This window comes from Molothrus ater, chromosome 9 (assembly GCF_012460135.2).
Source record: "Molothrus ater isolate BHLD 08-10-18 breed brown headed cowbird chromosome 9, BPBGC_Mater_1.1, whole genome shotgun sequence".
Lineage (NCBI taxonomy): Eukaryota > Metazoa > Chordata > Aves > Passeriformes > Icteridae > Molothrus > Molothrus ater.
Window position 1 is genome coordinate 8050038 of NC_050486.2, and position 24551 is coordinate 8074588.

The window sequence follows — 24551 nt, forward strand, 5'->3', positions numbered from 1 at the left end:
TCCTTGAGATTTGTTTGCAGGATTTAATGCTAAGACTTAATATTGTAAAGCTGCTTCTTCCTCCAAAATCCATTCTAATATTGAATGTTCTCAGCATGCCTAAATGCTGTTGTGCACAGATTCTTCTGTTTGGTTATTTTGGAACTGGAAAGGTCATGCTGCCTGTCATACTTAACTCACTAGCCCCGTTAAGCATCCTAATGCAGATGGAGTTGACAGACAGCAGTATGAAAAGGGTAGAAGTGGCAAGAAAGGAAATGTGACTGAGTTGTCACAGTCCCTGCTGCTGGCTGTGACTTCCTGGGCATTTCCTGCCAGCAGCGTGGGCTTTGTACATGATAGAGGTGACACTGATAGTGCCCTGCTCTGAGGCCAGCCCCATCCATTATCTTGCATCTGCATTGGAAATTGGAGAGAGAATAGAGAAGACAGGTGGAGTCAGAAGAGGTTTCTCTTTCTGCCTGTCCTAGGATATTTTTGCATTATGGTATTTGGATATTTTAAGAATTCAGCTGTTCTATTCTTAGCAGTCAAAGCAACTAAACCTGCTATTTCCAGGAGGATGCTGCTTTGCACATGGGAAGCATTAATTAAATTAGGCTAAACTGTTGTACAGTAGTGATTTGAGGAAGATGCTTGAGATGCACTCTTAAATGATATTTCTTGGTGCCATTTTTCATTACCAACTTTTCTCCTTACCTGTCTTTGTACAGCTATTTAATTTCTTACAGATGCTTATTCTCCCTCCCCCTTCTTTCTGTTTTGATGTTTTTCTCCTTAAGACAGCTGGCTCTGCCCATAATTTCAAGAATATTTTTACTTTAAGGAGATACCTAAATTAAAGAAAAAAAATTAAAAATCACTGGGTAGGTAAAGTTCATGTAGTTCAATATAGTGTTGCCAATTATATCTGTGCATTTGACAGTGTCAGGAAAAGATAATTAAGGATATGGTCTCAATATTTCAATAATGGCAAGTATGTGCTGTGAATATTTATACTGTTCTAGGAAGTTTCTGAAACAGTTGGTCATAAATAAACATGAGCAAGTTGGTGCTAAGCAATTGGAAGTCAATTAATGAAATTTGTCATGCATAGTAGCAGTTGAGAGCTGAGTTAGTCTGCGTCAATCTCTGCTACTCACCATTTTCTGAATTAGGATAAACATGGATGACGATGATGATTATCAAGTGCTACACTTCTCTCATGAAGTTAGGGCTCCTGAAAACTGAACTATAAAATGTTCATCTGGGGTAACCAGGGAATAGCACCAAAGTGAAGAAACAAAGAGGCTTTTCCAGTCTTGGAATGCAGTGTCTCCTGTATTGAGGTGGTTACAACTTGGAAGAATGAAGGGGAAACATTTTGCTGGAGAGGTGGGGGGCAGTTCTTTGGTTTCTACTAGTCCAGCAGTGGTTTGGTGGACTTCTTTGGTGGTTGAGGGTAATTCTGTTTGTGGGTGGATTGTTTTTTTCTCTTTTGCTTTTTTTGGTTGATTGGGTGGTTTTCCCCTTGAGTGTCAAGCTTGACTGTGTCTGGCTCCTGAAGACCTCATGTAACTCCAGCTGCAATCCAAAATTAACCTGAGAAAGACTGAAATTCAGGTTTTGATTGTTGAGAGTTCTCTATGTGTTTGGGATGGTTAAATCACATGGATGTCATGTGCAATAATAACTACTAATGAAAAAGGGAGGTGTAGAGATCAGTTTCTTGTGAAGGTTGTCCTGCTGGTTCAGCACTACTGAACTGAAGATCTACAAGCAGCTTTTTTTAAGATTGCTGGGAATTTTTGTCCATGGCGTCGTGTCCTTGCCTTTTGTGGAGGGGGATGAGTAGCTTCAGTAAAACTGGGAGAGATTGATTGAACTCTCCTAATACCTGCTTCAGATGGTCAAAAGCTGTTTGTTTTCTGAATACTCATACCCAAATTATAAATCCCTTCTTCATCTTAGTGTCTTGCATCTGTAAAAATGATCTAAAGACTGTAGTGTGACTCTTCCCTACTCACTCCTACAATTAAACAGATGCCTTGCAATGACATTTGGATTAATGTCCTAGTCATTCTGCTGTATTTTTTTTCTCAGTTTCTCAAGCAAGACCCCCTCCAAACCAGAAAAAAGGTGAGTCAATTTTAGTTAAATGATCCTTTTCATTTTTGTGTGAATTGTGCCCACTTTTCCTTTTTTTTTTCCTGACACTACAAGCAACAATGTAAGCAAGCAGTGGAATATATAGCATGTATTCTGTATAGATAATAGCATTCTATTGTGCTAAATATGGGTCCCACTCATGTTGAGAGACTCGTGATACAGGGATCTGCTTTCTTGGTGAATGAAAACCTTCAGAAAAGCTTTACTACTATTTTCCTTTACTATTTTTCCATGACTGGGACCTTTTAAGCAAGAGCTTTGTTGTGCACAGTTCCTTTAATGAAAAAAAGGGGGAGGGGAGGAAACAACAACCAGAACACAACAAAAAACCCCCTCCAGGCAAAGTCTAACTTTATTATCTCTACAGGATCTCGAACTCCCATAATCATTATTCCAGCAGCCACAACCTCTTTAATAACAATGCTTAATGCAAAGGACCTTCTGCAAGATCTGAAGTAAGTAGCTGATTAGAGCATACTGTATAACAATTTGTTTTCAGATAGAAAGTTATACTAACACCTAATTAGTGATTAAGCAAGAGGGTTCATTTACTCTCTTGTGACAAGCTAGTTTTACAGACCAGAGTATAAAAAAAATTAATTCCTCTTGACTAGTAGGAAAAAAAAGCAAAAACCTATTTCAGAGTTTTGGCTCAGTTCTGACCTGTGGGCAGATTTAGGAAACTTTTGCAGTTGGAATGTGTGCAGTGCTTTTCTTTGATGTAACATCTGTGCAGCCACGTGCAAGTGAGCTCTTCCCGTGGAAGAAGGCTGAGAGAAGCTGACCAAGGGAGCTCCTGGAGCTCGGGAAAGGACCTGAGTTATTGTAAAGGAGAAGGTGACCAGATGGGCTGTATCAGCCAAGCATCCCAGCTGGTTGTGCAAACAAGAAATTTTTTCTGAAGGTCACATATTGTCATTAAGTATTGATGCAAATGCATCCAGGGAAATTTCAGTGGGTTACTAAAACTTGTTTATCACATCACACATCTGATTCTAAGATTTAATTCATTATGGTGAACGAATCTTTCTGCTTGTCCAACAGATCATGGTTTTAGATGATCTATCAGTAAATATCAGGTAATTTTTTGGAAACAGTCTTTTTCCCAGAGAAATGCACTGTTGTAGGTTGTCTGCAGTGGTATATCCAAAAAATGGAGGGCTCATCTTTCTATCACCTCCAGCACTCATCTTTAATGATACTGTGACACTGCTTTTCATCCAAACCAGGCTGTGGCGGTGGTACAGCTTCTGCTGGAGCTGCCCTAGAATTGTTTAAAGTGTGCTCTGAGATACCAGGTACTTTCTGATCCACAGTTCCAGTTCTATCTTAGTGCCACAGGCATCAAAGGTCCAGTGAGTGTATTGGGCTCTGTGTCTCTTCTGAAATATTTTGAGGGAAGGCTGGCTTTTAACATTATGTTCAATGTGCAAGCTGTCACAGCACTGATCCAATCAGATTGACAGAGGGTGTTTGTTTATGTGGGTTTTTCATGTTTAGGAAAAAAAGTAGCCCTAGCTTTAAAAAAAAATGCCTTGGCTTTTCCAGCTGTATAATTTGTGACTTTGTGGCACAGGTGTACTCAGAAAGGAATGAAGCACCTGCTGGCCAAATGCCAGTGCACTCATGAAAATCATCTTCTCAGCTTCCTCTGCTGTAATTGGAGCAGAGGAGGGGAAAATAACCAGGTAAACTAAAGCTCAAGGGGTTGAGATGAGGATTAGGAGAAAACGCTTTAGGGGCAAAACAGGCTCAAAACTTTAAAGAGAGTAAAGAAAACTTTATTAACAGAATTAAAAAGAGAATGATAAGGACTAAAATAAACCTTTAGATCACCTTTCCTCCCCCCAGCCTCTTTCTATTTCCCACCTACAACGTAAAAAAACCAAAACATGGGATTTGGAGTCAGTTTGGCACTTCTAAAAAGAAATCTTTCTTCAGTTCACTTAGGGAGAGGAGTCTCTCCTGCCCTGCCACAGGAAACAGTTTCTCGTGGTTTTAATTTTCACGAGCAGCAGCCCGCCCGGAAATCTGCAATCCTGAACTCCCTCCCACGTTTTGTCAGTCTTCTCACAACTGCCTCCGTGGGTCGCTGGCTTATGGGGTGCAATTTTTTAAGGATGAGCTGTTCTAGTATAGAAGCAAAGGTTCTCTTCTGTCTCTTGAAGCAATGGTTCTTTCTCTCTGTCTGTTCAAGTCAGATCACAAGCTTCTTTCAATATCTGTATACTCCAGTTCACTTCTGAGCTGCAGATGAATGCTGCATCTCCCCCTATGCTTTATGAGTTACAGGGAAATAGTCTGGTGCGTTATATTCTCACCTTGGCTTGCAAAAGGTTTTCAGCTCCTAAACTGGAGCATCTCTTCTCCTTCATTGCTCTGGGCTTTGGCCCTTCCTTCGTTCTTTCACCTTTCCTTTGTTCTTCGCTGCAGAAATCTCGGGGGCACGGAGGGGGAGGGGGGACACGACGACTTCTCTCTTCTCTAGAAAGCAGGAAGTAAGAAAGAGCTTTCTGTAGGGTTTTTTTATTCTTAAATATGATTTCTAGAGGCATGTCCAGCTTCTCTAATTGGCTTAGCAGCGTATCAGTTTCAGAGCCAGCTAGCTGTTGTTTCTGTCAGCTGTGAAGGAAGCTGTGATGTCTGTCATGGGGAAAGTCGCTTCTCTGGCTGACCCTTTTCCCTCCTCACCAAAAATTCAATTAAGGCAAACCCAGGACAATCGGTCTGTCATGTCTAAGTGCATCTGTGCCAGGAGTCAGAGTTTTCAGCAGTCAACTTGCCAAGGCCTGTCCCAGGAGGATGCTTGCATTTCGAGTGCAGGAACATGATCCAGAACCACTGAAAGGAAGGGTTCAGAGGATGACACTGCATAGTTAGCCTGTGTGAAACAGAAAGGGGAGAAGCAATGTATGTTAATGAATCAGAAGTGCAGTATCAGGATTCAGAAGAGTAAAATATTAATTTAGCCATGACAGGTCTAGCACTCTGCTGGAAAATATGCCACCTGGCTTGTATTTGTTTGCATTTAGATTTATGGAAGCACTTTGTTCAGGAATGGCTTCAGGGTTTGTTTTTACTGTTAAGGTATGCAGAGTGTAGAACTAGCCTTGATGTGGAGTGTGATTGATAGATATGTGATGGTTTTCCAAGGAAAGAAGACATAGCTAATTTCTGCCTCCAAGTCAGCACCTTCTTTAACGCATTCCTCACTTGCAGCTAAATTTGACAGAAGAGCAGAGATTTCAGAGACTCCTTTCATTGCCACAAGTTTTGGGATAAAGAAATATTGTCCAGGTAGAAAGGACACACCTAAATGAACCTCCCTCCCTTACCCTTGCTGAGGAAGATGCAGGTAGATTTGCATTTCTTGTATTTCTAGAGATAGTCAGCCTGCTTGTATTTGCCATCAGAGGGGATTGGTGATACAGCAGAAGGAGGAGAGATTTTTGGAGCTGGAAGGGTAAGGACTGTGAAGAAGTGTAGCAGAAGCCTGGGAGGATGATGCCCCTGTGGTGGCTGGGATATGGATATCCATGAGGAAACACAGCCTGTGAAGTGTGTGATCATAAAGAATGAGAATTTGGGTTTCAGAAATCAACTTCTGTGATTCTCTCCATTTAAATGTTTCTTGAAACAAAATAAGGGGAAAATCAGCTGAAATTAAAGATCGAAAACAGAGATCAAAACTTAAAATCATAGCTGGGAATCTGTCTTTTAGGATACTTTTTGTCTACAATCTTGAATTATTTTTTTTTAAGGAACTCGACTGCAATACATACTTTGCATATGAGAAAAATTATTTGTAGTATAATTGCCAGATATTTTAGGTTGGTGGTTGTAAAATGAACAGGAGATTCTTCATCCAGTTCTGTGGTAGGACTTAAATTGAATTGCCAAGAACTGAGAGAAATTTATTAATTATACCAAGATTTTTACTAAGCCTATTTATAGCTCTGTAGTATATTAGTTTTTCATACCAAATTGGCTGACATTTGTATGATGCTTAGCATCTTACTTTATCACTTATCTTAGGCTCTCTTTTAAGGTAGAGAGTATGGAAAGCAGGAAAACTATCATGTGCAGAAGGAAGTACATATGACAAACCCAAAGTATAGCACTAGTTTAAGATATCTAATTTTTGTACTCAATACATTTGTTGCAACTTAGATTTTGAAGGGAGACATTTCTGTATGTGATTGTAATACATACAATTCACCTGCTAAATAATATGCAAATATTCTTGCTAAGTTTTTTTGAAAGGTTACTTTTCTAAGGAGCCAAGTACAACATAAAGTAAAGAGTTTCTAAAATAGTAAAAAGATTAAATTTAATTTAAAATCAGAACTGCAATATATTCTGTATGTTGTGGCACTTCTTTAAAATATTTTATATAATACATTCTATTCTTACTCACTATCTGAATGTAACACTGGGTATCACAGTTACTATGTGAAATTGTGACTCAGTATTTGAGAATACCTGGAGTCAGGCTTTTCAGAGACAAGGCTTCTGCTTTACATGGAGCCAAAGTGTAGCAGAAATTCCATCAGGCAGATGAGAATGACTAAATGGTGATGATGTATTTTTATTATGATGATGCTCTTGCTTGTGCTACATTTAACCATATGTGGCCAGGCAACTCACTGTAGGTTTATCCAGCTTTGATACCAAGTGAAGTATCTGGGATAGATTCAGGCATGATATAGTGTAAAAAAGCTTTGTTCTCTTGCAAAAATAGGTGTATAAAGCTTTGGATACTGTAGTTTAACAGAATTACTGAGAGGGTGGTAGAAATAAGCCTTCAGTTCTGAACACAGTCAAATGTGTATTGCCATGATCTCAGTTGCTGGTAAGTTGCCTTATTCTCCTTTCTTGCATTTTTCAGTGTGCCTGAGCTGGGGCCCAGAAAGTGCTGATCTGACCTCAGTGAAAGTGTTTTAAAGGCACTACTGCCAGTGGGTGTGAGTTGAGAGCCAGGGCAGGAGTAGCTCAGGCAGTTCAGTGGATGGTGTCCTACCAGTTACCTCCCACACCTGATGGTGTTCACTTGCTTGTCTGTCCCCATAGGGAAGGGACCTGCTGCCTTTACAAAGTGAGAGTGCCCCATTTTTCATGTGGATAATGGTTCTGGCAATTAACAGTGAGGGCTAATAATTTCCTACCCCTACTGGGGGCATAAAAGTGCATTCTAAGTAGATATGGATTTTTTTTTTTTTGATAGGGAATAGTAATCTGGAGAAGCAGCAAGAAACTGTAAGCTCCTGCACACTCAGGTTTCAGAACCTATTTCTGATGTTTAAAAAGCTGTCAAGTACAAATGTGTTGTTAAGCCACTGGCTATAGCAGTATTTAGTAATATTATAAATAATCTCCAAGAGAAGATGGGATTTTTGGTGTTTAATAGTCAGTTTTCTTATGCTTATGGGTAGTGATGACCTAGGCCATAAATATCTTTATAATCATCCAGTAATTTCTATTGATTCTCAGTTCTTGAGCACATGACTTTTGCTGTGCTTACTGAGTCGATGATTCCCGGAAATGCAGGCACAGATTCCATAAACTTTCTGTAAGCTGCCCTTTATTCCTGTACTCTTTGTTTATCTGGATGTAAGTGCTTGTTTCAATGCTTGCTTTGTGGCACTTGTCTTCTCTGCTGTGCCATTTGAATCTGCTCATTGATAGTTGGTCCTTAACAAGATATCTTTGTGTTGTGGCCTAGAGAATTGCACTCAAAAATTCAGATTTTTTTCCCAGGAAATAAAACTGGAGCCATTGTCTAGAAGAGACATAACTGAGGCACAAGTGAATGGTGCCTCAATGGCTGTAACACAGTTCTAGCTGAAATGGGCAAAAACTGCCAAAAAACTGGTGTTAAAATGAATTCTTAAACAGGGAAACATTTGAAGCAGTGAATGTGAGAAGACTCAAGAGTGGTGAAGTTGTTACTCTGTGGCACAGCAATATTGCCTCTACTCTCATGTGGCCAGGCTGCTTTGCTTTCCTGTTTCCATTTAAAATGTGTTTGCTTCTTCACATTTTGAAATTAAATTTAAAATGTGACCTTTTAGATCCCTGTTCAGATGAATGCTTGATTAGCACTGTAATGTGTGTAGGGCTGTTTGGTTTTTATTTACATATTCTCTAAGAGTTTCTTCTTGTTCAATGTAGGGGATGGCGAATAACAAAAATCTTCTCAAGCTGCCCAGCATTTGGGGTGACCCTGGCTTTTCCTATAAACACTACCAGTTGGATAAAAGGTGTTTGAGGTCTTGTTTCTCTATTTTTTTTTTAATTTATCTTCATTTTTTTCAGCCCAGATTGCTTTAGTTCTAATGGGTGATGAGAAGAAGAAACTCATTAGTAGTTTTCTACTAACAAAACTCATTAGTAGTTTTTTTAAAAGCTGAAGGACCACAAAGTAAATCCTCATTTTAGGTTACAGAGTTTCGTATCAGTTATTGCTGGTAAAGCAAAGCCTGTGACACCCTGGCAGGACAGGCCATTAGGAGTGCAAATGATGAGGGTGCACCTCACTTTGGAGTTTTTAAATTAGAAAATTGATGAGAAATACTTAAATTCTGGTGTCACATTGGGTGGCTTTTTCCAGTGCAGAACTCAGCTGAATGCCTCTGTGTAGTGTGCAATTGTATGTGTCAGTCTGTTGTGATGGATAAAAGGTATGTAAATATTAACTGTTTGCTAATTACTTCAGTTATTAGGGAAATTATTATCTTAACTTCTTAAAAATATATTCTAGGTGGCCAATGTGTACTTTTCTCTCAGTGTTCTGTACAGCTTTTTTGTCTGTATTTCCTTTAGAATGATGGTGTTTCACCTGTACTAGACAGACAAGCATAATTTAATTTATAGCTGCTCATTTAACACCTGTAATGTTTTCTCTGTATTTCCAGTTCTAGTGAGCTTTAATGCACCATTCCTAGTTATTAGCAGGTGTTGGGCTTTTTTTAAATTTCTCAGTGAAGTTTTATGAATTGAATGCATTTGGACACACATTTCAGAAACTGCTTGTGACGTGGTTTCTGAAACGCTGTTAAGGCATGAGGAGTAAGAGAGGATATAATCTGTTAATTTACATTGGGAAAGCAAAATTGTTTTTCTTGGAGGTTTATTGACAGTTTTCACCTGCTGCCTTAAAACGTGTTTGCTTGTTTTTTTGATTTCTTTTTCCCCCCCAAAATGCCATTTTCTCTTTGAATATGTAGTGAAAACAAGTGTTTTCAAGTTGACTGAATAATGAACTTTTCTCATATTTAATCTTGTATTCTTTTTCCTGTTTATCCAACAATGGGAAGTGCAGTGTGCCTGTTAAAGCACACATTCAAATTTGGTTTTTAGTATTCAAATAGAAATAAATTGAAGAGAACAAATAGAAATGCTGCAAACAACTTAGCCAAAAAATGTAGTAAACTGCTCAAAATCACCATGTGCACTGTAATGAAGAGAAATGTTACCAGCTATGCACTGTGCTTTTAAAATGTACAACACAAATCCTCCTCCTAACCACTGCAGTTAGGGGAAACAGAGTTTTATTTTAATCAGGAGCTTTGGCAATGAAATGTCAGCAGCAGACAGGGTTGTAGTGCAGCTGGGTGGTTCTGAATAGAATATTGAAGCACAGGCCTGAACACTGTTCTTGTGCTGGCCTGGAAGGTGCTGCTGCTCACATCAGCTTCCCTTGCCATGACACACTTCCAGTTCCCTGAAAGGCAGGGCTCTGTTAACTTTCTTTTTTTCTCTATCTCAGAATCCACTGAGGTTTATCAATAAAAAGGCCCACACTGCTCTCACATTTACGATGGCAGTTTTGAGACCTGTTCTGGGTATTTTATTATCACCATAAAATGGAGGGCCTTGAAATGCGATTGCAGTTGTTTTTTAAGGTGAGGGGGCTGAAAGATTAAGGATCTGTAATTAATTGAAGGAAGGAAAGCTGTGTCACATCTTAGCATTTATTTTTGTCATATGGAGGTAATATATGACATGAGGGCCACATTATCTGGATTTTACAAGCACTTATTCTATCACAAAATCTCTTACCAAAAAAAAAAAAAACCCAAAAAACTGTAGTGTCATGCATCATAGTAACCAGATGAATCATTGATAATGTAAAATCATCATCCTCCAAAAAAATAAAACCTCACTCAAAACCATTTTTTGATCAAAAAATCCCAGCTTTCTCAAGAAAATTCTAATTGGCAGTAATTCTGATGGCTCCAAGAGCTCTTGAAATTTGCTCCTGGAAGCAGTTGGTTTAATGCCCAGGTTACCCTTGGTCACTAAAAAGAAGAGTTGTGGTCACTTTGCAGGTCGTGGTCTGGCTCCTCATCTGCAAATGTGTTGTGTAAGGCCCCAGATGTCTAAGAATGGGTCAGGCTGTATTTTTGAGGCACAGAGGACTTTTTAGTGTGACTGTTTTTATCAGGAGGGCTTCTGAAATATTATTCTTACATTTTTTTGATGTTCTGACTGAGTAGTGGTGGAGACTTGGGATCGAGGTGTCTTGAGTGGCTGCTGTCACTAACGCCAAGCTCAGATAAAGCTGTTACTTTTCCTGCTGATTCCATCAAGTAAATTGCCTTTGTCTACTGAGGGGTTTGTTATTCCCTAAGGTTTGTACCATCAGATGAGAAGAAGAAGCAGGGCTGTCAGCGGGAGAATGAGACTCTAATACAGAGGAGGAAGGACCAGATGCAGCCGGGGGGAACCACAGTCAGCGTCACTGTCCCCTACCGGGTCGTAGACCAACCTCTGAAACTCATGCCACAGGACTGGTAAGAACATTTCTCCTTTATTCAATTTCTTACACTGGACTCTGCAGAATTCGGAGGGGAATAATAAAATGCTCTGAAATGTACTGAAAAGTGAAGGTACAGATACAAGAGTCTTCATTTTATTAACTGTAAAAGTCTTCAGCTGAAAAGAATATGAAACTAAATTGATCTAGAAGATCTTTAAAACTTGCAACACTTCAAATTTTAACAGTGTGAGCAGCACAGTTAATATTATTAGATTTGCCAGAAATGTTCCAGAAATTCCAATAGAAATGTTCATGTTATTGTTCTGGTTTGTGGTGTAACGTGCAAGTCACTGAACCATGATATGCAAGAAACCCCCTCCTCTCCTGTCTGCTTTCTGAGGGAGAGTCTGTTGGGAAGATGCTTTTGCAGGCCATCAGCATCTGATATTCCATCTTTTTGAATAGTTATAGAAAGGAAATACATCAGACAGTAAAGACTGAACTGTGACTCCAGTATTGGAACTATTGGAATTTTACTTTGGAAGGAAGAGCCCTAGTTACAGAAAGGGAATCATAAGTAGTTTTTATTTTTATGAAAAAGCTGGAAATGGATTATTTGCTCTGTAGCCCATTTTTCAAGGGTATTAAAAATAGCTCCCTTTGAACAGAACAACTCTGGAGAAGTTTTTATTGTTGTTTGACATCTTTTTGTTATTTGATGACATGCATTATGCAGCATTTTTACTTCTTCCTGACAAGTGAGAAGATCTGAGATGTGGACAATGACATATTTAGTGTTTTTTTTATTTCCAAATTGGATTTTAATGGAGAGGAAAAGATTCTGTTCCTAAATCAGTTTTTCTCTGTATTTAGAACTTGAATTAATCAGAAATCAGTGGATTTAAAATTCTGAATAATAAATAGCACTTAAAATGTTTAATGATCAAACCTTTAAGGACCATCTAAACTACTTTCTAAAGTACTTCTGACCAAAGACATGGAGTGGTGTATGGTTTTTTATCTTGATTTTACCCAAGGAAGCCACTCTAAAACCTGCAAATAAATAACCCCAGACCACAAAACTTCATCTTGATTATTCTTTTTCATTTGGGATTTAGTGGATTTAATGATAGATTAAATTTGGGGATTAGATTAGAGAGATAATTATTTGTTGTGGTAGGTAAGAACCATGGTTGGATCATGTAAATGTTCAAGAGAAAGACCATATGTGACGAGGTAATTTATTCTCTAGGGTGGGGTTTTTAAAATTTTACTAATGCAAAAGCTTAATCACAAATTTATTTTCTTAGACCACAGGTGATGGATGTATACTCTTAAAATAGTTGAAATTCCACTTTGCAGAAATTTAGCAGCTGTTGCTTCTCATTAATTTTCAGCCTGGAAGTCAGCAGTGTTGAGAATAAAGGCTTTTAAATCTGCACATCTCAGTTTCAAGTGCCATTTGCAGAAGATTGTCTCTGAAAATGTTGAAGCACTTTTCAAAAGCAAATTAATGATGACCACAAATAAACACTGCCTTCTAAAAATTGTAACCTGAGAAATTGAGCTATCTTCTGCAAAGGGGCAGGGCTGAAAGCCCAGAGGAATCACAGGAATGATTTTTTTTCTTTACAAGAGGAAAAGCAGTTGTGCTGGAGGTGTGGCTGCTAAATGTGCTCTCCTGCTCTATAAAAGGAGCAGCTCTGCTGAGGCTCTCTGCCTGTTCAGGACAGCAGTGAGTGACATTCCCAGGCCATGCCCCTGCCATGTCCATCCCTCTGTGTGTTCCAGGGACCGCGTGGTGGCCGTGTTTGTCCAGGGCCCTGCCTGGCAGTTCAAGGGCTGGCCTTGGCTCCTGCCGGATGGATCTCCTGTTGATATCTTTGCAAAAAGTAAGGGATTTACTTTGTTCCTTGGTTTGGGCTTTGTTGTTGTGTGTGGGGTTTCCTGTAGGTGTTTATGCTCATGACAGAGTGCTGCCAAAGTGCTGTTGGGTGCAGGTGGCTGAGCAGGCTTTGGGCTCCTCACGGTGGCAAATATTCCCATGCCCTTTGTGGTTGATCTGCTCTGATCTGTGCAAGCTCATGGAAAGAACTGTCAGCTGCAAGAGTCACAAATAGCTGGTACAAATCTGCTTTCCAGTCTCCTAAAAAAGGGTGAACAGACAATGTGTATTCCTGCAATTCATAGCTAACAGGTTTACAGGCTGGCTGCACATTCTAGTGCTATTTTGAAGAGAGGATTAATCACCTAGAGAACCACTAAGTGTTGAAAATATGATCTGGTGTCTGACAAAAACTTCAGAGTTTTAAAAAGTTTAAGTTTCCAGTGAGCTAGATGTTAGCATTGTATAGATCTGAACAGGTTTTTTGGGTCCCCACAACTGTGGTGCTTTGAGGCACTTCTCTGGCACAGTTCACCCATCTGATAGAGAGGTGGGCCATAGTACTTAAGCAATCTGTCATCTTCTCTTCTCTGTTGCTTCAGTTTGGAGTTGCCCTAGAAAACAGAACTTTAGATGGTCTTCTGTGGTTTCAAATATAGACATAACCAACACATGCACACACACTCACACAAAAAAAACCCCAACCAAACAGGCAACAGACCCAAACCTACCTTAATTCAGTTCTGTCATCTTGCAGTCAGTGTGATGAGGAAACAGGTTTGTTCAGGTTTTGTGTGTACCCCTCTTTGCTGTGTGATGTAGAATCTGGAAAGACAAAGCCACTTTGATGAGCAGCAAGGAAAAAGCTCAAGGGTGGGACAGAAAGTTAAGGATGGGTCTGTGAACAAGAGAATAGAATGAGTCAGTTAAAGGGGGATTGAGGAAGAGCAGGGAAAGGGAAAAAGAGACTGAATGTCATTGTGAAAGTAAAACTATGCCACAGGAGAGAGTTTAACAGAAGAGATTAATGAAAGAAGGAAATAGCACTTCAAAATAAAGATACTGAGAAAATGGCAATTGCAAAAAGCAAAGCCAAGAAAAATGCAGTTAAATATTGAAGGTCTAGCTAGCAGTTACATGCTGCTTCCTATTAATTTTATCATTTTAATATATACATGTATGGAGGGCTGTAGGAATTGTTCTGACTTGCTTTGACACTCCTGGTCTCAACATGCCAAAAGATCACAATCACAGCCTGCACAGTTCAGACTGACGGTGTACAAATTCATACATTTTTCAAGTGAAAGAGGGATATCTGGTCTTAATTCATACATTGAAATGGATCTTCAATTTAGAAATGCATTCCATTCCTTCAAAGCATGGTATTTTTAAAATATTTTTCTGATAAAATCTATTTCTAGAACCTTTTCCCTGATGACTTTACTCATCCTTTAAATGAAAACAGGTGAATGAAGGGAGCACAGACAGCATCAGTCCAGTTTTATGTATCTATTTTTGTCTGAAGCTATTGTTTTGCCATACTTAAAGTGTTCAGTAAGTGAACTGAAGGTTCATTTCACAAATGTGGTTTCTGGGATTTGCAGCTGTCCGTTGTTTCATCTGCAGTTTGCATTTCTTCTTCTCTGTCTGGGTCTGTTGTGGTTACCAAGTATTGAAGGCTGTCACTTGGAAAACAAGCAGGTAGCTTACCAGAAAGAACTCCTCAAAAAAATGAGGAGTACTGGGCCAGAGCCTGCCAAACTGGTTTTATTGGAGCAATTGCTTTGTCCCAGAACATTTCATTAGCTGAGTCTCTAAAACTGTGCTCCTTAGTTTTCCTTGTGCATGGTGTCCTGACATGGTTTCATGTTCAGGTACCAAATCAGCCTAATTTCACATTTACAAGTGAATGTTTGTGATGAAGTTTTGAATGCTGTCAGTTTCATGGACATGAAATATTTCATTTTGACTACCATTTTAAAGGTGTTCCTCCCAGAGCACATCAGGGAGCTTTAATAGTGATTTGTTTCAGCTTCAGAAGTGGATCCTCTTGTGCTTAATAACATTTAACTGGAATGCAGAGACTCTGTCAGGTGTTGATGGAGTTTTTTGTAAAGGCATGGCCCTGGTATATCTTGTTTTTTCTGAAGTTATGTGAGTACATGCAACAATGTATAGTGGAGATAATGTATATGTATTCTTAATCACAAAGTCTGGAAATTTATCTGTCAGAGATAGAAGTCAGATGATCATTGCTTTAGTTTGCCAACAAAAAAAAAAAAAAAGCTAATTTCACATGCCAGCCTTCTAGGGAGTTCCCAAATAGATCTGGAAAAGAGAACTGATGTTGTGGAAGGCAAAATTAAGAGTGTGGTATCTGAAGAAGATACAAGCATGGCATTACAAAGAACTAGTTTCCACAAGACTGATGGCTTGTTTTACTTTTCCAATGCCACTAAAATCATCAGATTGGGTTACCAGATAGGAATTGTACAAGGCTTAAATACATTGGTTTTAATGCTCACTGTGTAAATGCTGAGGCTTTACCTAATTCACGTGTGACAGTACTTCCCAAGAGAAAAATAACAGTTAATATTTTACCATTTTTAACTGAGTACTAGACCAGGGGAAATTGGCAGTTTCTAAATTTCTCAGAATGCTTTATGCAGCATTTGGGGCTTACACTGACATTCTACTATCAATCTTCTACAGATTCTTTTAGGAGGTAGCCAGGCTTCCTACTCATAGGTCTCAGAAATACCTTTTTGATTATTATTTAATTCTTTGACAGCTCAGAGATTTTCAGAAAGAACTTCTTTGTTTCTCAAAGAGAATGTACTGAATGTACTTGAATTGGCAGTGTGTTTCTGCTGTTCCCTTGGAATCTGTGCATCTGTAAGTAGGGACTGCCCTTTCCCTTCACCCTGGAATAGCCTGGGAGCCATTGACCTCTATATTAAACTGTGCCCTTCAGTGAGTTGTTGACTTCTTTGGATTATAGGCTTGTTAATTTTACTCTCAGGCTTCATTCTGAAAAAGGAAGAGTGGGGTGGGAATTTTCTTTGACCAATAAAGAAGCACTAAAATCTTCATGTTTGTACCAAATGCTCTCCTGTTTGCTGTAGTTAAAGCTTTTCATCTCAAGTACGATGAAGTGCGCCTGGATCCCAACGTGCAGAAATGGGATGTAACAGTGTTAGAGCTCAGCTACCACAAAAGACACTTGGACAGGCCAGTGTTCCTACGCTTCTGGGAAACCTTGGACAGGTATGGTTCCTGCTGGAAGTCCTTGATCCTCATGCTTGTATGCTTTTGGTGGGAATTAAAGGTTCTGGCAATCAGGGAATTGTTTACAATTTGGATATCTGAACAATGGTTTATCTTGGAAATACTGCTTGGTTAGATTTTCTCTGATGATACAGTTAATAAAATGTAGTGGTATATGTTTACAGACTGTAAGTAATAATCTCCAAAGTGTGGATTTAAAGGAAGGGTAGTTACCATTAACCATTGATTAGTCTCATGATTCCCCACCTCCTGACTCTGATTCTCTGGGTCAGAACCCTGCTGAAGGGGAAGTTCACTGCAATACCTTGTTCATGTTGTAGAGAAGAAACTTTATTATCATGAAGCAGTTAAGAAATATTGAGGGAGGGGAGAAGCCTATGCATTTCATAAATGTTTAATTTTTTCATGTTGATTCACAGTGAACTGCTTGAATGATTGAGTGTAAAAGAAAAATCCTGTGGGAATTGTCAAAATAATTCCAATCATCAAACTTTCCATGGCTTTCTATTTAAAAGTCTCAGGTGAACAATATATCTGAACTCCCAGATGAACTAGTAGTCTTTCAATGTTAGAGGTCATGCAATGCCTTGGAAAGCTGAGTTTTCTTTGAGGCAAGACTGTATACAGCTGTTATTTAGTAGGAGAAATCGTGCACACAACACATTGCATCTCTTTGGCAACTTTCTAATTCCCTAAGAATTCTCTTTTAACAATGCCTGCACATTTTATTCCTGCAAGTAAAATTCCTTTAAATGCCACGAGGGTAGTAATGCTGTCTTCTGTTAATTTTTTTTTCAGGTATATGGTAAAGCACAAATCTCACTTGAGATTCTAAATCCTTCAGCTGCCATTTATTTCCTGAAGTGTGGATTGAAAAAAATGGAAGGGGCTCCAGTTTGGAGACCAGAGGTCGCACTATATATGTCAAGAACTTTACAAATGAGGAAGGGTCACAGTTTAAACTTTTTATAAAATCTTATTTGGATGATTCATGCTATGGCAGGTTGATACCTGTTAATCGGAAGCAAAGGGGTTTTGCTTAAAACTATTTTTTTAATGTTGTTAGCCTTCTAGTCTGCAATCCAAATTGTATATTTTGATAGCAGCAGTTTCTTCTCTGTTTTGTTAAATTAGGCACATTTTTAAAGACTGTGTTTTGTTCCCCAGTAGAGGATAGCTGGATGTCCACGGCGGGTTCCCCGTGTGCGTGTGCACGGGCGGGTGTAAATACATGTGTGCCTGTGTCTATAGATATAGTGTACAAAAAAGTTATAGACACAATGACACACACCTAGGTGTTTCCAGGCTTTCTAAACCACTTAGCTTCTGAGCTTAGTTTGGGGTTTCTTTGCTTACTGTTTCACTTACTGAAAATATTTTGTTGTGAATGATATTACATTTTAGTCAATAGGACTTGCGAACTGAGCAAAGTGAAAGTTGTTTTCGATAAATCAAAATGTCAAGCTGTATATGTATATTCTGTCAGTCTTTGTTGAAAAAGGGAAGATCAAAAATCTATTAACTCTTTTTTTGGATTTGTAATGTCCCAGTTTACTAAATCTTGAAAATTTATTATAGGCATACCTTCGAGTCATGGTAACTCTAAATTGCCATTCTCCACACACATCTCTTTCTTTAAACTGAAAGTATGCATGTGAACATTCCCATCTAGCAAATACCTTTGCATATGAATCTAAATGTTACCTAGATTAAATGATGAATAGAGGAGGAGAGAGTTGGATTCTTTTATTTTCCTGGAACAGCCACCACAAGGAATGAATAATTTGAACTTCTTTGCATTTATACCTCTAATACGATTTTCTCGTGACAAAAGTAGCCCAGACTGTCAACAGGAGTTGTAATTTTCTGAGCTGAGTGGCTAATATGGCCTCCCAGGAGTCCTGCATTGGAATGGAAAATCAGCCTTCTCAAATTACCAAAGAACAGATTTGCTTCATCTCCAGTGTGAGGCCAGAGGATCCTGGTATTTGTACCAATTTACAGCATCTCTGTATCTATGGAATAATGTTAAGTTGATGTTGCATACCGGTGAATGTAGAGAATGATCAAATACTGTAACACCTGCATGATTTTTTTTTTTCTGGGATAGAAAATACATGTTTATATTCCTGTTCTTGAAATTCCAAACCATGTTTTTTTAATATACTTTACATTTAAGGTTTGACAAAAATAAAATGTTCTACCTATTCTGTTTTGGTTTTTATTTGATGTTAACTTCATTTTTAGTAAAACCCGAAGTCATATATCCATAAGAGGTTTTTAAAACTGTCTTAGGTTTATGAGGACAGTGAGGTCTGACTTTTAATTGTATGTAACCACCTCTGCTGTATTGAGACTGTATTTTCAAATGGTCTAAATGGAACTGTGAAATCTCAAACCACCAGAGCAACCCTCCGTGAATCCCAAGAGTAGAAGCAGCTGACCCTGGATTTTGGAATGGATTCAGCATGGTGACTGGGAAGACTGGGCAATACAGAACTACTGGGATGTCTCCTGTTTGTGTGGGCAGTTGGGCAGTACCCTGTTACTGTCTTTTCCCTGTACTTAAGCTTATTAGAAATGTGTCCATGTCGTACTAGAGCTGGCTGAAACATTGAGTGCTTGGTTTTAACCTGTACAGTACAGAGCAAAGCTGTAATGGCTTCTTCCAACATAGCAGCTGCTACCACGTGGTAGCAATTTACCGTTAATTTCTGCTTTAAACAGTGAGATATCATGTATGTTTTTTTTAAACTTGAGCATTTCCAATTAGAAATGTCTTTTTATTTCAGACTTAATAAGGTCATCATGGCCTGTGCTGTTTTAAAGAGACTTCTAGGCAGTCAGCTTGAAAAGTAAATTTTGGGCAAGTGTGTGCTTCACATGCAGTGTGATATGCAGACCATAGAGTGGGTTTGCAGTAGGCAAGGGACAGTTATCTTTTCTGTATCCTGTACTTGTGTTTTCAGTACAGTTTGCAGGTGTAATTCCAGATCCAGTATTATATGCAGGAGATGGCTTGATTTAGATGGAGATTTATGTATTTATTGGCAGTTAATTCCTCTGAAACTACTGAAGTTATGTGGCTATGGAATGGGCAGAAGAGCAATATCCATGCAATCTGTGTGACCTGTGTTTGTTTTTATGGGGTGAGGACAGACCTTTTAACATCTTAGAATTCTGTACTGGCAAGCAGTTTGTGACCCAAGTTATACAATATGTATTTGTGAAGGAGCTGGCACCTGATTGTGCATATTTTTGTCAGTCATAAAAGTAGTGATGTTTATAAAATGAGCCATTTTGCAATCAGATTCCTGCTGACATTATTGGAAGTTTAATTAGGTTGTCAGAATAGCATTCCTGCTGCCTTCATAAATAACTGCACATAGATTATGAAACTACTTGGACTTAAAAATTTAGCCTTACAGCAGCATTTTGCAACACAGCTGGAATTTTAGACACTTATGTTATGCTTAATTTGTCTGCACGTTAATGTAGAGTAATAAAGAAAAGTGATACTAAGAAGTGGGGAAGCTGGAGGAGCAGACATCTGTTTTACTGAGCTGCTTTCTTTTTGCTTAGCAAATTGGACACACTACTTAGAGGTGTATAAAGTGTGTAAATTGTATTCAATTAAAATGTACAACTATAGCAGAGCTACTTCCCTGCCTGCAGTTTATTGAACACTAGAATGGCACAAGTGTGAGACTCAGATATCAAATTGGCTGTTCCTGTTCTGCACTTTCAGTGTCTTAACTCTGCACTGTTTCATGAGGGTGACATGAGTGAGATGAAGCATGCTAAGTTGAGGACTGGTTTGAAGTCTGTGATTGGGCTCACATGCTGTCAGCAAGTGATTCTTGCTTTTAGTAACAGGGTTAGTGGGGCCAGTAGTTGTACCTGAAGTAATGATTTTGTATTAAAAATGAAAATACCTGTGATTGATACTGTTTGAGTTTTTGAATGTTAGTCTGAAGAAAGCAAACAAAAGGGGAGTTTTTTTGTAAGATGAAGTAGGGCAACTGCAGGGACTTGCATCCCTGAAGAAATTGCAGATCAGCATCCTCAGCTGAGTAGGCTCAGCTATTTAGCTATTACCTGGAAATTTTTGTAGGAAGATGGTTTTACAAATAGGTACTAAAGTCAGTGCTTGAGCTAGACAATTTATGGAACTGTTCTGCAATGCTGTAAACCTTTTTATTTCTGAATTCAGAAGAAAATGTAGATAGCAAATTGTGTGCTAAGTTGCCCTTCATCATAAGTTAAACTATTATGTTATATTTGACAGCAAATTTGGAATAGCAAATTTGTTTTTGGCTTTCATTTGCTGTGCAGTTGGTGTATAAAATATTGCCATTCTCTACAGGGACGTGCAAAAGTAAGTTTTATTGGTACAGCCTTTATTCTTTTGCTGGTGAAATATGCACTTAGTTGCTAATTCTTGCAAACACTATACCAGAAAAGAAAAAAAAAGCTGATCAAAATTAATGGCTTAGAGGTTTTAAAGTTTAATGTCATGAATGCATTTTAATTCAAAAGCCATAACTAATGCCAAGTACTTTATTAGAGCAATGTGTTCATGAAAAATTAAAATCCCTGCCTGAAGAAACTGCTGGCCAAGTAGGTTACAGTTCAGCTAATGTGTGGAAAAATCTACCACAAACTGGAATCTCCAAATGTCATATCCTGAGCTGCTCATTTGGAAGGAATGGATTTATTTTGAGAGGTGGCAGTTCTGCTTCCTTTGCTAGCAGTTGCACACTTCAATCACAGTTGTGTCGTTTCCTGTCCTAGGTTTGGGTTTGCATTGAGGGTTCTGAGGCAGGGACAGAAATCAGATCACTGAGGATGGATGGAGTTGTTGGAGTGGAGCTCAGGCACTTGGCAAAGATCAAGATGGTGTTTAAATGGGACTGTGATCCAGAGGGTGACATCTCATGATCCTTGTGGATCCTTCCAGCTCGGCACATTCTGTGATTGCTCAGCTGTCATTGACTTCTCTCTGGGTCATTCTTCTCAGTGGTGATCCTATCACAGAGAGCAGGTTTGAGAATGGGATTTAATCCAGCACAACCTGTTGGTGGGTAGTACACAGTGGCAGGCCATGCATCCAGACTTCTACTGTGCTCATTTTTCTTTAAACACGAATTTTATAATTTTTAAAATAAGAATGCAAATGCAAAGAACAATCTCAAATGTTTCAAAGTTTATTGTAGATGCTAGTTCACTTGTAAAAATGAAAGATATGAGGTGGTACAGAAAATCTGTAAGAAAAATAACTTAGTGTCTGTTTTTTATTTCCATCTGTAAATTCTTTGGTGTATTTCAAATGCAGAAAAACTGTTTACTTGCTTTACAGGGTTCCTGCATGTATCACTGGAAACTGTCAGAGGTAAATCTTCAGCTGCAGTTGCTTGAAAGTTTGTAGATTTTATGAGTGTGTGGGTTATAAGTTTTGGCCTGTGTCAGTGGGCCCAAATTTTAATAGTGGTTTTGAAGGCTGAAATTCAAATAAAATCTCAGAAGAACCCTATGGGGACAGCTACTATTGAATGACAGAAAAAAGAAACTTTCCATATGACTAAACCTTTAAACTGTGACATAACTGTCATAAACTTGTGTTTAATAGACTATTAAATTTAAATTTTTGGAAGTATCTTGTCACATGACCTATTATTTAAGATCTGAACTATATTAATGATTTTTTTACAGAGTTATAGTTCAGCATTAGCTCAAGTCCAACTTTTGAAAATTCCTAGGAAAAATATCTTGCAGACTTTAAAAGGTAGGATATCTTTCTAATTGCAACAGTCATCTTAGCCCTGAATGAAGAAACAAAGCATGTTTCTCATGTTCCTATCAGTTAAGACCAAACCTGTCGTTTCATAACACTGAATGTATTTTATTGGTAAAACAAGATGTAAAAATACCTTAAAGAAGCAGCTTCTAATGTTTCACTTGTTCCTTCCCTCTTGAAATCCTTTCCAGAGACCTATCCAGCTACTCTTCTGCTTCCCTGACTTGTTCTTCCTGCTTGTTTCTGCCAAACTGGGACTGTTCCTAACCCACAGTTTTTATGTAAGCACAGCACTAGGAATGATTCTTCTGCCCTGTCAGGGCACAGACAGGGCAGTGGAAGCACAAGCAGCACCAACTTCTCCCTGTTGTGTCTTAAAGCTGTTTACAAACTAAAAAACCCCAAACAAACAAAAACCTCAAAACTAGTAAAAATGCATGTATTACCTACTAAATATTTCATCCTGCTTCTTTCTAGTTTGGTTTTGACCTGGAGCAATGAAGCTTTGAAGTTTTGAACATGAAAATACCGAAGGGCATACTAGTTGTTAGTATTTCCTTAATTACTGGTATGTCACTAATTGTTCTCCAAGGACCTTTAACTGCAGAGTTCTCCCTGTTGCTGCAGATTAGTCTTAGGTGCAGAATGATTATCCTGAGCTCCACTGAGTCATTCTTAACCTGAGACTGAGTGAAATCTAAACACTTAATTACCTGACAGCCTTTGTCCACAGCTGGCACTGGGTTTCAGGAGCATCACACTTGTTTTGCTACTGATTTTGTGAGACAGGTTATAATAGAAAAATTATGAGCAGTGAAAAACTAAAAGTTTGATACTGGTGGATTTTATGGTTTTCCAGGGCTAGGAGTTACCAGTAAATTTTGCAGCATGCCCTTAATAAGTTGAGATTCTCACAGAAAAGGAGGGTGTAGCTGGACAGCACCTCACCAGCTGTGTCTGTAGTGGGACATCTGGGCTGACCCCTCCTCAGCTGAAGTGTCTATACTTGGATTGCAAGTTCCACTGGAGATAGGGCATCTTTTTACTCTGTAATAAAACGTGTAGGAAAGAGCCTGTGCTTTATGCACAATGGAAGCAATTAGTCTGGTTGCTGAAATGTTGCTAAAAAGGTAACAATGGGATTAAAGATTAAAACCAAAACAACCCAAAAAAGAAAAAAACAACCCCACAACCTGCAAAAACTATCAAACAACAAAATCAAATTAACAAAAACACCAGCAAACCAAACACAGTAATTACTAAAGTGAAATACATTTGGAACAATGCATTGTGAAGTCTGTATACAACAAATTTATTCCGTATGGATTAATGCCCTAAATTGTGTTCCAAATAATCTTGTTTTGCCTTTGTCAAGTTGGCTGATCCACAAATTCACTTACTGATGTAAAATTCCTCTTGAATTTTATTTTCACTTCACATTGGATTTTTCTGGCTTCGGTCAGTAGCTATTTGTCTGTTCACCTTGCCTTTTTCTTTCACACAAATATCAAGGCAGCTGGATGATCTTGTAAGTACAGAACTAGGTAAATAAATAACAGTTAATTTTGTGTTTATGTGCATGTACATTAGTATTCTGCTGAGAAATGTGCATCCATCATGATGTACGTTGTCATTTTTTATATAATGACTTCTGTAGTGTATCAAAGTTAAAGTGTGATGTTCTCCATATGTTAATTCCTTTCAGAACACAGGTGAGACTTGGCCATACAGCATGAGACAATAATCAATACCTTAACTAACTACATAAGAAATCATAGGTAAGGAGAACTCTGCATTTAGTAATTTGCCTCTCAGGGTCTTGTTTTTACTCTGATACAGACTGAAGGTTGTTTCCAAGAGCAATAAATAGCCTTTGAGAATTTCAGGATAATAAAATCTGCCAGAAGTCTTCAAAATGCATGGAATATGTCAGGGGTTTACCCATTTGATATGAAATGTGAAATGTCAAGCAGGTGTCTTCAAAACATTCTCATCTCTCACATGTCAAGTCTGCAGAATGGTAATAAATTCACCATCACTGGCCCAACAATTCTTTGTGCAACATATTTTAAATGCTTCTCCTCTTATACCCAGAAATTGTGATTTGTACTGGTTTTTCTGGGATTAATACCTTCAGGTGTGTTACCAGTCACATCAGGGGAGGGGTCAGCTATTTAGTAGTATTTTGTAATTTTTAGCTCTTAAATAGCCAGTATCTCTTGAAACAGGAGTTTCAGTCTAGTCCAGTGTAGGTTGCAATGTGTCTGGGAAGAGTCTGGAAAGACTTGCTTAATTGAAAAACAGGAAAATAAGTGGGCTGTGGTCATTGCTTGATTTAGGGGGCACAGCAGCCCAAATGTTTAGGGGAGTCATCATTCCAACACTGTCTCAGCCTGTAGCTAGTTTTTCTTAACTCCTCTCCAGTGCTATTTCATAGCATTTACTTCCCATTGTTCTCTCAGGCTCTCCCATCTTTGTACTGTATTGCAGTACCTGCCCACATTCTGTAAAAATAACTCAGCTGGCCAGAACTATACTGCTAACCTTATAAACAGTCATGGGCCATCTCATATCCTGTCAAATATTTTTCTCTAGTAGTAAAAGATGATATAAATTTTATATCTGAAATACAGAGATAAATGTCTGGTTTTCTTTAATGCAGCTCTTAATGT

The 24551-nt window shown here is 38.5% G+C and overlaps 1 protein-coding gene across 1 annotated transcript in view; it reads left to right on the plus strand.

Annotated features, from left to right (window-relative positions):
- The window catches only part of CDC73 (cell division cycle 73), a 101564-nt gene extending 83274 nt beyond the window's left edge, over positions 1 to 18290 (plus strand). The window contains exons 12-17 of the mRNA XM_036387401.2: positions 2083 to 2118; positions 2516 to 2603; positions 10782 to 10943; positions 12701 to 12801; positions 15920 to 16061; positions 16881 to 18290. Coding sequence (XP_036243294.1) covers positions 2083 to 2118; positions 2516 to 2603; positions 10782 to 10943; positions 12701 to 12801; positions 15920 to 16061; positions 16881 to 16917 — 566 coding nt within the window. The 3' untranslated portion in view covers positions 16918 to 18290. The remainder of the gene's footprint in view (positions 1 to 2082; positions 2119 to 2515; positions 2604 to 10781; positions 10944 to 12700; positions 12802 to 15919; positions 16062 to 16880) is intronic.
- The last annotated feature ends 6261 nt before the right edge of the window (positions 18291 to 24551 follow it).